The sequence below is a fragment of the Haliotis asinina genome, chromosome 2 (genome assembly GCF_037392515.1).
Source record: "Haliotis asinina isolate JCU_RB_2024 chromosome 2, JCU_Hal_asi_v2, whole genome shotgun sequence".
Classification (NCBI taxonomy): domain Eukaryota; kingdom Metazoa; phylum Mollusca; class Gastropoda; order Lepetellida; family Haliotidae; genus Haliotis; species Haliotis asinina.
The window spans coordinates 66,113,826-66,128,074 of NC_090281.1; the positions used below are offsets into that span (position 1 = coordinate 66,113,826).

Consider the following 14,249-nt stretch of genomic DNA (forward strand, 5'->3'; position numbering starts at 1 on the left):
TACTAATTTACTACATGTAATTAATTTAAGACTTGTAAAATACTGAAGAAAATAACACTCATTTCAAATACATGTCTCAGTTCTAACCCAACCGTCAGGCAGGTGAATTTGAGAATCTGGTAGTCTGTGTTGAAAACATGCAGGTACTTCGGACGCTGCCATATAAGAGTGCTAAGACTAGAAAACATCAACATGCTTAAGACTTTCCATATCTGACATGGTCTAGGTCTCTTGTATTACAGCAGCTGGTGACTCTACCAAGATGATGACACTGTTATATTTGACATGGTCTAGGTCTCTTGTATTACAGCTGCTGGTGACTCTACCAAGATGATGACACTGTTATATTTGACATGGTCTAGGTCTCTTGTATTACAGCTGCTAGTGACTCTATCAGGATGATGACACTGTTATATTTGACATGGTCTAGGTCTCTTGTATTACAGCTGCTAGTGACTCTATTAAGATGGTGACAATGTTATATCTGACAAGGTCAACATGTCTTATACTTACTCTGCTATTGCTCTCTGTGATAAGTCTTCAAGGTCAGCAACATCAAACAAATGTGAATCTTGGAGGCCAAAATGGTTCTTCAAAGAGCTCAAAAACACATTAAGGTTGTCCTGTAAAAAGAAAAAAGCAAATGTTAAGAAGAAACTTATGCTTAAGAAGAAACTTATGCTGTGACTCAGTGGTAACAGCTCACTCTCCTAGGTCATCTCCAAAGTTCATACGTCAAATGCATGGCCTTCAGTTTCGTTTTTGACCACCATAGCTCAGATAACCAACACATCCTGAGGTTGTCAGGGGTCAAGCTGATAGTGTGGCCTGGAAAACTTAAACTATTTTATCAGTTACTTCATGGTTAAAAACAGTCAAACATGAAAACTTTGGATTATTTAAGACACAAACTGTAGCAAAGAGGATAGGGTGGACATGTGCTTGTACTGGTAAACAAAGCTCAACCACTGAGATGACACAGTTTAACATGGACACCCCACGCAGGGACAGAAAAATGACATAGGGCCAATCAGATGTTATTTTAACCTCTAAATGCTAAATATCAGGTTGGGCAAATATGAGTACTATCTTTTAACATCCTTTGTAGGACATGACAACTGATTTTCTGTTTTGTGTAGCCCACGCCAGCAGTGCAATGCGTTCCTTATGAAGAAACCTAGAAGAAAACAAGAGTCATCAGAAGATGACATATCCCCCCGGCCCCCACATATTTGAAAGGACAAATCATCTGACAGTTAATTGATGATTTTTTAGACTAAGTTTGAATCGTTTCCATGGAAATCATGAAAAATATAAATGCCATATATCTGTAAACAGCAAAAGGCACCATTTCAAGATCTGTCTCATGTATCTGCCAAGATCTGTTGAAAGATATCAAATGGTTTTTGAGTTCTGCTCCGGAAACAAAGCCCATCCTTCCATTTTGAGACTACGTCTGAAACATTTCCATGGACATCAAGAAAATAATATATCACAAAATCCTGTAAATAGCAGAGGGCGCCACTTTAGGTTCTGACTGATATATCGAGCAAGTTTTGCAAAAAAATACTGAATGGTTTTTGAGTTCTGCTCCAGAAATGAAGCCCATCCCTCCATTTTAAGACTAAGTCCAAAACATTTCCATGCCAGGGGAAATAAAGGAACACTTGTATGTTCATGTGTTTTCTTATTCTTTTCCAGGAGTATATATGTAAATTCATACCAACAGGACCTAATGTCCTCCACCGAAGACATGATCTTCATTGACCTCTTTGTTAACTTTCCCTGCACCCATGTGACAACACCTGATGGGCTTGTTAACTCCCCCTGCACCTGTGTGATAACACCTATTTCTGTACATCTGACTGGCTTGTTAACTCTCCCTGCACCCATGTGATAACACCTATTTCTGTACATCTGACTGGCTTGTTAACTCACCCTGCACCTGTGTGACAACACCTATTTCTGTACACCTGACTGGCTTGTTACCTCTCCCTGGACCCATGTGATAAAACTTATTTCTGTACATTTGACTGACTTGTTAACTCTCCCTGGACCCATGTGATAACACCTATTTCTGTACATCTGACTGGCTTGTTAACTCACCCTGCACCTGTGTGACAACACCTATTTCTGTACACCTGACTGGCTTGTTACCTCTCCCTGGACCCATGTGATAACACCTATTTCTGTACATCTGACTGACTTGTTAACTCTCCCTGGACCCATGTGATAACACCTATTTCTGTACATCTGACTGGCTTGTTAACTCACCCTGCACCTGTGTGACAACACCTATTTCTGTACACCTGACTGGCTTGTTACCTCTCCCTGGACCCATGTGATAACACTTATTTCTGTACATTTGACTGACTTGTTAACTCTCCCTGCACTTGTATGATGACACCTATTTCTGTACATCTGACTGGCTTGTTACCTCTCCCTGGACCCATGTGATAACACTTATTTCTGTACATTTGACTGACTTGTTAACTCTCCCTGCACTTGTATGATGACACCTATTTCTGTACATCTGACTGGCTTGTTACCTCTCCCTGGACCCATGTGATAACACTTATTTCTGTACATTTGACTGACTTGTTAACTCTCCCTGCACTTGTATGATGACACCTGTTTCTGTACATCTGAGTTTGATATTTGAGTAAGATTTCCCATGCATGTTCAGCAAAAGCACTGGAAACTATGAAACCTGTTCACAAAATATCAATGCCTGTCAAATGCTATATGTTTAGAGTTTTACTAACCATTCACACTTATTTACTTTTTTCACCATGACATGAGCATCAATGAGTGAGTGAGTTTAGTTTAACGCCACACTCAGCAAAATTCCAACTATATGGCGACAGTCTGTAAATAATCAGTCTGCAGCAAACAACCCAGTGATGAACAGCATGAGCATTGATCTCTGCCACTGCCAATGACATGTGTCAACCAAGTCTGCAAGCCTGACCACCCAATCCTGTTAGTTGCCTCTTACAACAAGCATGGGTTACTAAAGAACAATATTCTCACCCTGACTTTCACTGGTAACATGAGCATTAAACATACATCAGATTGTTCCAGAGCAAGTGAAATATATTTGAAGAAAATCTGTGACACACCATCCTCATGAGAAAGTAGTCTACTACAGCTACTTGACATTTCGTAGTCAGTAAGATCAGGCAGTTGTCTGATGGAGGCCTACATACATGGCATTCTCTCAACAACATTCTCTGAAACTAAAACCAAAGCATGCTAAGGTTCAGGTAATATTTCCCAGCCTGAATGCATCTGCAAATTCAGCATGTGAATCAGTGAACAAGTATGGAGAATTATGCAGAAAATCTGCAACAGCAGTAACTGAATATACAAATGTATGCCTCAAACGGTACACCTAGGGTACATGACACTAGACTCTGAAAGTAATGGAATGTGTAAAAAAAATCCTTATAAGTTGAAAAACAATGTCAAAAACAAACTATTTCCTTGTAAAAAAATTCTTTTCCATTCAATTCATAAGTGTAACACATGACAATACAATTGATCATAAAACACTACCACAGTACAGCAAAGTGCAGAATATACCCATGGTATGTCATGCATGCACGCACACACACACACACAGAGCATGTTACTGAATACAAACACATGGTACATTACAGAACACACACACACACATGGTACATGGTAACAGTAGGGGTATAAGCACAGTTTGTTTTTCAGATTTTAGCAATATAAGCACAATAAATGACAAGACAATCTATAACTTTCATAACACTTGTATAGAATACATACACTGGGCCATGCTTGGGCATATCACCTGAAACTGTCAAAATTACTCCCTTCAGTATGTTGAATAATGAACTTGGTTATCTCCCTTGGTCATGTTTACATGTGATGGTCCCAGCATATGAAAGCACCAGCTGGGCCTATACAAGAAAAGTCAATATTTTCCTGACACACCAGATGTTGCTGGAATGCACGGTATGTGCTTAGGTCAACATCCATGTCATAGAAGCAAAACAGACACACAAGGGATGATTAGTAGAGCTCTTACGTATCATTTCTACATCATACCCCACCACACAACACATCCAATACCAGTGGACATGCAATGTACTGTATAATGTTAAGATTGTTGTATGTATTCTAACGTCAGTTTGATACAGGCCTATGGACATCATGGGTAAGACTTGGCCTGCAGTAAAACACACAAGTCAAAGGAGGAATGGATGGTCTGATTCGTGAGTGAGTGAGTGAGTTTGGTTTAATGCCACACTCAACAATATTCCAGCTATATAGCAGCAGTATGTAAATAATCGAGTCTTGACCAGACAATCCAGGTATCAAGAGCATGAGCATCAATCTGGGCAACTGGGAACTGGTGACATGTGACACCCAAGTCAGCCGGTGAGTGAGTGAGTTTAGTTTTACCTGCACTCAGCAATATTCCAGCTATATGGCGGCCGTCTGTAAAAAAACGAGTCTGCATCAGACAATCCAGTGATCAACAACATGAGCATCGATCTGGGCAACTGGGAACTGGTGACATGTAAATAGACAAGTCTGCATCAGACAATCCAGTGATCAACAACATGAGCTTCGATCTGGGCAACTGGGAACTGGTGACATGTGACACCCAAGTCAGCCGGAGAGTGAGTGAGTTTAGTTTTACCCCGCACTCAGCAATATTCCAACTATATGGCGGTAGTCTGTAAATAAACGAGTCTGCATCAGACAATCCAGTGATCAACAACATGAGCATCGATCTGCACAATTGGAAACCAATGATACATGTCAACCAAGTCAGAGAGCCTGACCACCTGATCCAGTTAGTTGCCTCTCACGACAAGCATAGTCGCCTTTTATGGCCAGCATGGTTTGCTGTAGGCCTATTTTTCACTGGAACCTTCACAAGTCAGCAAGCCTGATCACCCGATCTGACGTTAGTCGACTCTTACAACAAGCATGGGTTACAGAAGGCCAACATTCTAACCCATACCTTCACAGGTCGGTCTGATTTGTGACTGACTATATGTCAATATTCCCAGATGTTTTGAATCAGTTTTCCCATATCTCTAATCTAGTCACCCTTGATTGTATCACAGTCTCAGTGTTTTGCTAATAATCATGCAGTCACACAAACATGCAACATATGTCATATCTGGAACTTCACTTTCTTAGTAAGTACAAATTCTAGTACTTTTTTGGTTGAGTACCATCTGGGATTCGAACCCGCACCCTCAGGCACCTTCAGAGTCAGGCAACTTATCGCCAGCACACAAAGTCAGCCGTCTAGCCCGCTCAGCCGAGACTTCCACAAACGTGTGTTGTGGTAAAGCCAAAAGGCCTGCATGCAGTATTGAATACACCTTTCCTTACAGTGAGTAGGTGAGTTTAGTTTGCACTCAGCAATACTCCAACCATATGGCAGTGGTAAATAATCAAGTCTAATGATCAACAGCATGAGCCTCAATCTGCACAGTTGGGCCCTGATGACATGTGTCAACCAAGTCAGCAAGCCTGACTAACTGATCCCCATTGTCGCCTCTTACGACAAGTATGGCTAACGGAAGACCAATATTCTAACAAGGCTAGCTATTCTCGAAACATCTGTAGCGCGACGAACTTCTTAAGCCCATTCTTAACACATTGGCCACGATCAAAATTAAGAATTCTTTGGGCTACGAACACTTCGAGAACAAGGGCCCAGGACCTTCATGGGTAACTTTCATTACACCAACCCTAGTTACTCATCAAAACGTCCTTCACTTACAGTCATTAGTTACAGCTAAACATGCCAAAGTTGCTAGTGCCCTAATGCGTCCCACAATCTCTTGGGGCAAACTTTGAATCTTTCAGCATTTAATCAAATCATAAGGACAAACTCCTGTATGTATGGATCTCCTCACAACGCCAGCATAGACAGGGTGGGAGTCAAGGGTGCAATATCATGAGCCCTCTAAAATACCTAAGAGGCAGACATGTTTCAGTTTCCCAGTAAAGCAGCAATGATTAGCAATCTTTAACCACTTTCACTTGAAATTTGGTTTAATTTATAATTGTAATCTCTGATCATTATCATACTGCTGCAGCATCTGAACTAGTTGCTGGTTCAAGATAGTCAGTGAAACGGAGAGGAACATGCATTTTTATTAAACATTAATGAATCTAGTTGTACATAACGTACTACAGGCAATGACTGCTGCAAACACGCTGATATCCAGTACGGAATGTTTCCGCCCTATTTGTCTTCTTAATACACAGGCTTTGCCTGCAAGTAAATATCTATGCTATGATGTAGCTGGGAAAAATGGTCTTCCTCACAAAAAGCTTTATGTCAGCTGTTGGTAAGAATAACTGGGTCATGAGAGGACGTACCTGACAGGTGTCAACACAAGAAGAAACATTCAATATATGGCTGGCATGCTGTGCTGGCCAGTGTCCAGGGAGAGATTAGTAGGACAGCCAATTCCCACAGCTGTGGCAGCAGTGCTGTGAGTGAGTGAGTGAGTGAGTGAGTGAGTGAGTGAGTGAGTGAGTGAGTGAGTGAGTGAGTGAGTGAGTGAGTGAGTGAGTGAGTGAGTGAGTGAGTGAGTGAGTGAGTGAGTGAGTGAGTGAGTGAGTGAGTGAGTGAGTGAGTGAGTGAGTGAGTGAGTGAGTGAAGTTTTACGCCTCACTCAACAATATCCCAGCCATGTGGCAGCACTCCGTAAATAATCAGGTCTGGACCAGACAATCCAGTGATCAACAGCATAAGCATCAATATGCGCAATTGGAAAACGATGACATGTGTCAACAAGTCAGCAAGTCTGCCCAGTAGTTCCCATTTGTTGCTTCTTGTGACAAGCATGGGTTATCGCAGACCAGTATTCCAACCCAGCCAGTCAGGGGTGGCAGCAGTGATGGTGACACTGATCTGATTGATAGCAACGTAAGTCGGCAGACATGTTTCAGCAGTACAAGTACCCACTATCCTAAACTAGAGGTATGCAGAGGAAACCCTCTATGAACAGGTGAACTCCTACAGAAGCATGACATTAACATAATGCACAGTTTAATACACACTTGCCATCAGTGGAAACAGTTTTTGGGTGAAATAACATTCTTATGTCCAATGTACAGTAAAAACTATCTCTTTAGAACTGCCAGTTACAACCTTTCAGCAGTCTAGTCAGCTTTGTATTACATTCTTCTGCCACATACAGTTACAGATAATAAGTGGCCTTCAGCCTCTCACCTGGGAACCACTGGCAAATTTGTGGAACACAATATAATTCCTTGTCTTGACCATCAAGTGACTGACCAGTGTCCACTTTATGGTCTACATGTAGAATCTAGTTCAAACAACACACTACTGATGACTTCCCTAAGTCTACTGTATCACAAGATTCATTTTACACATTCTGTGTCTCACTGGAATATTCTACAAAGTGGTATTATCGGCTTCACACCTGCTATCTTGTATTACTGTGATAATTTACAAGCAGGGTGGCACTAACACTCATTCCATACTGTATGACTCAAGGTGTCCTGTGCTAGTTGTACAGCAGATTAAGAGCTTTAGGTACAGATACTCATACACCAAGAATTACTTTACCAAGATGACTGTTAATACAAGCCTTAACTGACTCAAAATTACTAAGATTAGTTTGTCCAACAGCCTCAAGAATCAAACATTATCAGCTAAAGTATAAAATGTCATGTAAAAATAATGTAACAAGTAAAATAATCTCCATACATCATGTCGTACCGAGGGGAAGATGCACGAACCTGCAATATAATGATAGCCTTTATCTATGTACACTTGACAGGATACAAGTGCCTAAGTAACTAATAATCACTACTTCACCATACATCATGTTTGTACCCAGGAGAAGACGCACGAACATGTAATATTATGACAGTTTATCGATGTACACTTGAAAGGATACACATGCATAAGAAACTAATAATCACTATTTCTGACAGGCAAAATGCTCAAACATGACCTATGGAAGCAGCTAAACAGTAAACAGTGTCACCTACACCACACCCAGTGTTCACCTTGGTGTTATTATGTGTAGGACTGCAATACCATGGTTGACTGTCCAACTGCTGTGCTAAGATCTGCAGTTGTTTAAGTCTTTCACAAGGCAGATGTGTTCAAGGCTGGGAAAATACTGATGGACTCATCTGTACGTGATGTGTTCAAGGCTGGGAAAATACTGATGGACTCATCTGTACGTGATGTGTTCAAGGCTGGGAAAATACTGATGGACTCATCTGCACGTGATGTGTTCAAGGCTGGGAAAATACTGATGGACTCATCTGTACGTGATGTGTTCAAGGCTGGGAAAATACTGATGGACTCATCTGTACATGGTGTGTTTAAGGCTGGGAAAATACTCATGGGCACATCTGTACATTATGTGTTTGAGGCTGGGAAAATACTCATGGGCACTTCTGTACATTATGTGTTTAAGGCTGGGAAAATATTCATGGGCTCATATGTACATGATGTATTTAAGGCTGGGAAAATATTCATGGGCTCATCTGTACCTGATGTGTTTAAGGCTGGGAAAATACTCATGGGCACTTCTGTACATTATGTGTTTAAGGCTGGGAAAATATTCATGGGCTCATCTGTACATTATGTGTTCAAGGCTGGTGAAATACTGATGGACTCACCTGTACATGGAGGAATGGGCACCTGTGTCAGGAAAGTGAGCAGAGTCTCTGTCCTACACCTATTGCTTGTCACACTGACTGGGGCATATAGCTACAGAACCAGGCTGTCAACATACCTTAGTCTTTTGTCACTCTGAACACATAACACTCAGTACATAAACATCAACATACAGCTCAGAAATAATAGCACACTGTCACAATCAGGGTCGCACTATACTTTCATGTACACTGTCATTGTCACAGTCAGAGCATCATTTATACACTGGGGCACCTTGTGACAGTCAGAGCATCATTTATACACTGGGGCACCTTGTCACAGTCAGAGCAGCATTTATATACTGGGGCACCTTGTCATAATCATATTAGCATTTGTACACTAGGGCACACTGTTAGAGACAGATCAACATTTATACACTGGGTCACATTCTCAGAGGGTAGATATGCATTTTTACACTGACACACATTGTAAGAGAGTGATCAGCATTTACACACTGGGGCACATGTCATGTCAGAGGCAGAGCAGGATTTATACACTGAGGCATGTCATCACAGTCTGAACAACATTTATTCACTCAAGCATATTGTCAGAGACAGACCAGCATTTACAAACTGGGGCACATTATCATAGATCAGCATTTGTACACTGCAGTACACGGTCAGAGACAGATGTGCCTTTATACATGGGAATCACATGTCAGAGACAGATCAGGATTCATACACTGGGGCACATTATCACAGTCTGAACAGCATTTATACAACGGGGCACATTGTAAGAGGGAAATCAGCGTTTATACACTGGCGCACACTGTTAGAGGCAGATCAGCATTTGTACACTGGGGCACAATGTCAGAGGCAAATCTTAATTTATACACTGGGGCACATAGTCAGAGACAGATCAGCATTTATACAATGGGGCACATAATCACAGAAGAGCATTTATACACTGGGGCACATCACAGTCACAACAGCACTTATGCACTGGGGCACACTGTCATAGTCAGATTCAGCAAGATGGGAGACAGGCACAAGTACATCAACACAGACACGTCACATCTACAGACGGCAACATGTGAGGCAGAACCATCTACATCAACACGGCCATGTCACATCTACAGACAGCAAGATGTGAGAAAGAACCATCTACATCAACACGGACATGTCACATCTACAGAGAGCAAGACTTGAGGCAGAACTATCTACATCAACACGGACATGTCACATCTACAGACAGCAAGATGTGAGGCAGGACCATCTACATCAACATGGACATGTCACATCTACAGACAGCAAGATGTGAGACTGATGTGATGTGAAAAGATACATAAATGCCAGTGCTCACTCAAAGCGGTATAAAATCTGCAATGATGCGGGCAGGCCCCTACCTGTCGCACAGAGACTGCCCTTGATAGACAGCTGACCACAGCATCCATAAACTATACAGCCAGTCACAGGCCTAGTGGTCAAGCCATGTCAAATCACCACCACTATTTACAGTGTTCAGGTAAACTGAACATGTGATGACAGAACAAAGAGTCTCACCTGTTGTCTTTGATCACTGCTAACGATACCTGTCTGCCACCTGGCTATAGTCTATTCTACAATAGTCGGCAAAGCCAGGTCAGCTCTATTGATTAATGGAGATATAACAGACAGGCAGCACATTATATGCTCTTTCGGGATGCTCAGCTTGGACAAATGGTTTAATGATTCATACAAACTTTTTAGCAATGATTTAATGATTCATACAAAACTTTTTTAGCATTGTTATGATGATTCATACAGACTTTTGGACCAATATTTTGATGATTCATACAAAACCTTTTAGCATTGTTTTAACGGTTTATACAGAACATTTTAGCACTGTTATGATGATTCATACAAAATATTTTTCAGCATTGCTTTGATGATCCATACAAAACTTTTGTATCAATGCTAAAATGATTCATACCAACTTTCAGCACTGTGAATATGTCTGGACAAGCAACCTTGACATGCCTTGTTATCTTACCTTCATAAGAAATTCATTAAATTCATTGGTCAATGATGCTTTAAAAGCTTCCGTGTCACCCTTTCCAGGAGGGTGACAACAGGGAAAAATATTACCTGCTGCCACAGTACTTGCCAAACTCCCTGCCAAGAAGGTGTATCACTAACAATCGAATGACATCATACTATGATGCATGCAATGCCCGGAAGTTTAGTATTACCCTTAAAAGAAGCACACAAGTTCATATTCTAGGTACCAAACACTTAGTTAACTGTTCATTAAATCCTTGCAGGGTACAATGAAAATGTAACAATTGTATGAGCATTCTATGGTTTAGTAGCCCCAAAATCTTCAGTAGCCACAAAATCTTCAGAAGAACTTGAAATATACTGGACAGCCACAAAACTGCTTGTTTTGAAAAAAAATGAAATCTCATAAAAGTAATCATTCATTTTTATGTCTTCTGTTTAAAAACTTGACAAATGAAAAAGAGTTGCATTTCTTTTGCAGTTGAGTATAAATAATCGGCCAAGTATTTATCACTTCCTGATATGAATTCTTCCCATCTTCTACATCTCAGTATGTTTATATCTGCATAAATTACTACAAACAGAGAAATGGAAATCACAACCGTGAAACTTCAAGGAGCAAATGTTCAAATGTCATAGTACAGCTTCCATTTGTGATCAAATCTGCTGAACACACAGAATGAACAATGCTCTACATGCACCATGGCTTCTCTTGCTGTACATGGGACATTTTCATGTGCGTGAGTAAGTGAGTGAGTGAGTGAGTGAGTGGGTGGGTGGGTATGGTTTTACGCTGATTTTATCAATATTACAGCAATGTCACAGCAGGGGACACCAGAAATTAGCCTCACACATTGTACTCAAGTGGGGAATCAAATCCTACAGTCTACAGCATGATGAGTGAACATGTTAACTGCTAGGCTGAACCACTGCCCCCATTTTCACATGAGCAATAACCAGTGTTTGTTTGTAATTGTGGTACACAATAACATGATAAGTTAACCACAAACAAAGACGACTTATACACACATTATAGATTTAACTCATGAAATTGGGTTAACAAACCTATGAAAGTGCTGCTAACAAACATTTTAGATAAAAAAAACAGGTTTTTCCATGATTTTTCCATGATTTCATCATTTCTTTCTTAAATTCAATGATTTTTCCAAAACTGGAAAATGTGGTGTGAAATCTGCATGTGTTGTAAGAATATGGTAGGTCGAGCTTCGGATTCTTGAGTATGACATCTGCCTGCATCTGTCTCACATTTTTTTGTATCAAAAGTGATATGGCTAAATTGTGATGTATGTATTCTTGGAGAAAGAGACTGAGCTTCATTAATCAGCAGTGTGAGAATAAATGCAAAGTATTTAGATAAATCAGCATGTGGACTGCAGTCACTTTGTACCTGCACAATGGACTACACAATGGGGGCATCAGACACTTAAATACTATTATCAATACTATGTTAACATATTGTTACGATTCAGTTACTGCTATTGTATTGTGTATCATGATCATCACAGTAATTAAACTGCAAATGATGTCATAACCCGGCTAGTAGCAGACACAATGATAACATATTGTTACTTTATCAACATATTAAAAAAAGTATTTAGACTTTTCATGTGTCCCTGTGGAAGTACTAATCATTTTCATTGTGTCCATTGTCAATTTTTAGGTGTATAGGACACAGGAATTTGGATCCTCTAAATCACTGTACAAAAGTAATTAAAAATAAGACTGTGAACCTTTTTTGCACAAGTACAGTGTAAGCTGTCTAAACCGACACTCAATGGGACTGAAGAAATAAACTGGTTCAGGCAAAATGCTGGATTGTAGAGCTGATGGTAAATACACAAGGTATGGATGGGACTGAGACTTTATGCCAGTGTTGACAACTCAAAGGACTGGACAGATGCTGGTTTTGGCAGCTTCCACTGTATGTGATTATGACAGAATATGGCTACAGATCCTACATGAATGAAAAATGGTGAAAGTGAGTGAGTGAGTTTAGTTTTATGCTACACTCAGCAATATTTTAGCTACATGGTGGTGGCCTGTAAATATTCAAGTCTGGACCAGACAATCCTGTATTCAACAGCATGAATGAAAAATAAAAAAACATCATTACTGTAATGAGTTCTGCCAATATGTGACCTCGACTACATCACAGTCATTATTCCTGCAATTTGGCTCTCATCAGACTTTAATCTTCCAGAATTCAACAGACTTCCTCATCGCTGCCAGCTGTTCTCTAACTTCTTACTCCTATGACCCTCTGCCTAGTGCCTCTATGCAGCCACATTTTGAAAGACATCATGCATAACCAATAATGAGCAATAACTGAACAGGCAGAAAAATTTAGTGTTTGGGTGGAATGGTGAAAGTGAGTGAGTTTAGTTTTATGCTATACTCCGCAATATTCTAGCTACATGGTGGTGGCCTGTAAATATTCAAGTCTGGACTAGACAATCCTGTGATTCAGCATGAGCATCGATCTGTGCAACTGCATCTATGGCAACGGTGGGAGTACTTCTGAAATATTAGAGGTACTATTCACAGGATGTGTCATCAGTCATGAGTATTTGTTACCTCCATTTGGTTTGAGGCAGAATTCACCAGTGCATCAGTGGGCAATGGCATATCAACCAGTGAAACATGATACACAACAAATATATAATCCAAAAGGCTTTCCCTGAAAATATAATTCTGTTACAATTTCTATGAGTCAGTTCTAGTTCTGATTGTATGACCTCTGTATCTGTAGACGATCTGTTTCCTATCCAATGACTGGATCACTTTCCTGTGACATAACTCTTGCCTATGACTTTGTACAGCTTCACTTCCATTGAACCACAGATGATCACCTGTTATCCTAGGTTGAGCCCTGCCATTAACCTATGATGTGCAAAGCCCCTGGCGAGCAATAGATCATTTGTGACACTTACATTCTAAGATTGTGGTCAGGATCACTGACTTGGTTGACAAATGTCATCAGTTCCTAATCACATATATCAAATTCTTCAAAGGCATTTAGAAGTTGGTGAGGTAATACAACACACTATCATGGATGACAACTTCTTTAATTCTTTTAACACGACGTTCCAAGGCTGATTCTTGCCCCTTCGTCAGGTGGATAATGAGCATAGGTAACATTGCAGAATATATATAGGTATACATGAAGCCAGAGAGGTAAGATGTATATACAAGCACATAATTGTAGTTAGGTATGTACAATCACAGAGGAGAGATGAAAAGGAGGAATGTTTTAACAGTACATGGTTGTTTACACAGCTGATAGATTGAGAGTCTGTGAGTCCTTGTTGACACACCAGACAGAGGGTAGGTACACGCCTTGATCTCTATTGATCTGAGGTTCTAATCTTCTGATGTTGATTGCTTCCCAAAGCTTCCTTCTCCATCCAATCACTGATGTTGGAAGCCAGGATCTCTGTGTTTTTCCAGTTGATGGAGTGGTTTGGATAGTTGACGATGTGTTCAGAGAGGGCCGATTTCAGATCTAATTTTCTTACTGAAGTTTTGTGTTCTTTGAGTCTGAT

General features: G+C 40.4%; 1 protein-coding gene across 6 annotated transcripts in view; it reads right to left on the reverse strand.

The window, feature by feature from the left end:
* LOC137274155 (LIM domain only protein 7-like) overlaps window positions 1-14,249 on the reverse strand; it is a 111,290-nt gene that overhangs the window by 58,661 nt on the left and 38,380 nt on the right. For 4 of the 6 annotated variants that reach the window (XM_067807185.1, XM_067807186.1, XM_067807183.1 and 1 more), the window contains exon 4: window positions 514-623. In XM_067807185.1, the coding sequence (XP_067663286.1) occupies window positions 514-623 (110 nt within the window). Of the gene's footprint in view, window positions 1-513; window positions 624-8,670; window positions 8,766-10,052; window positions 10,179-14,249 lie in introns of those variants that run through there. The other 2 variants (XM_067807187.1, XM_067807189.1) reach the window with 2 other exon arrangements.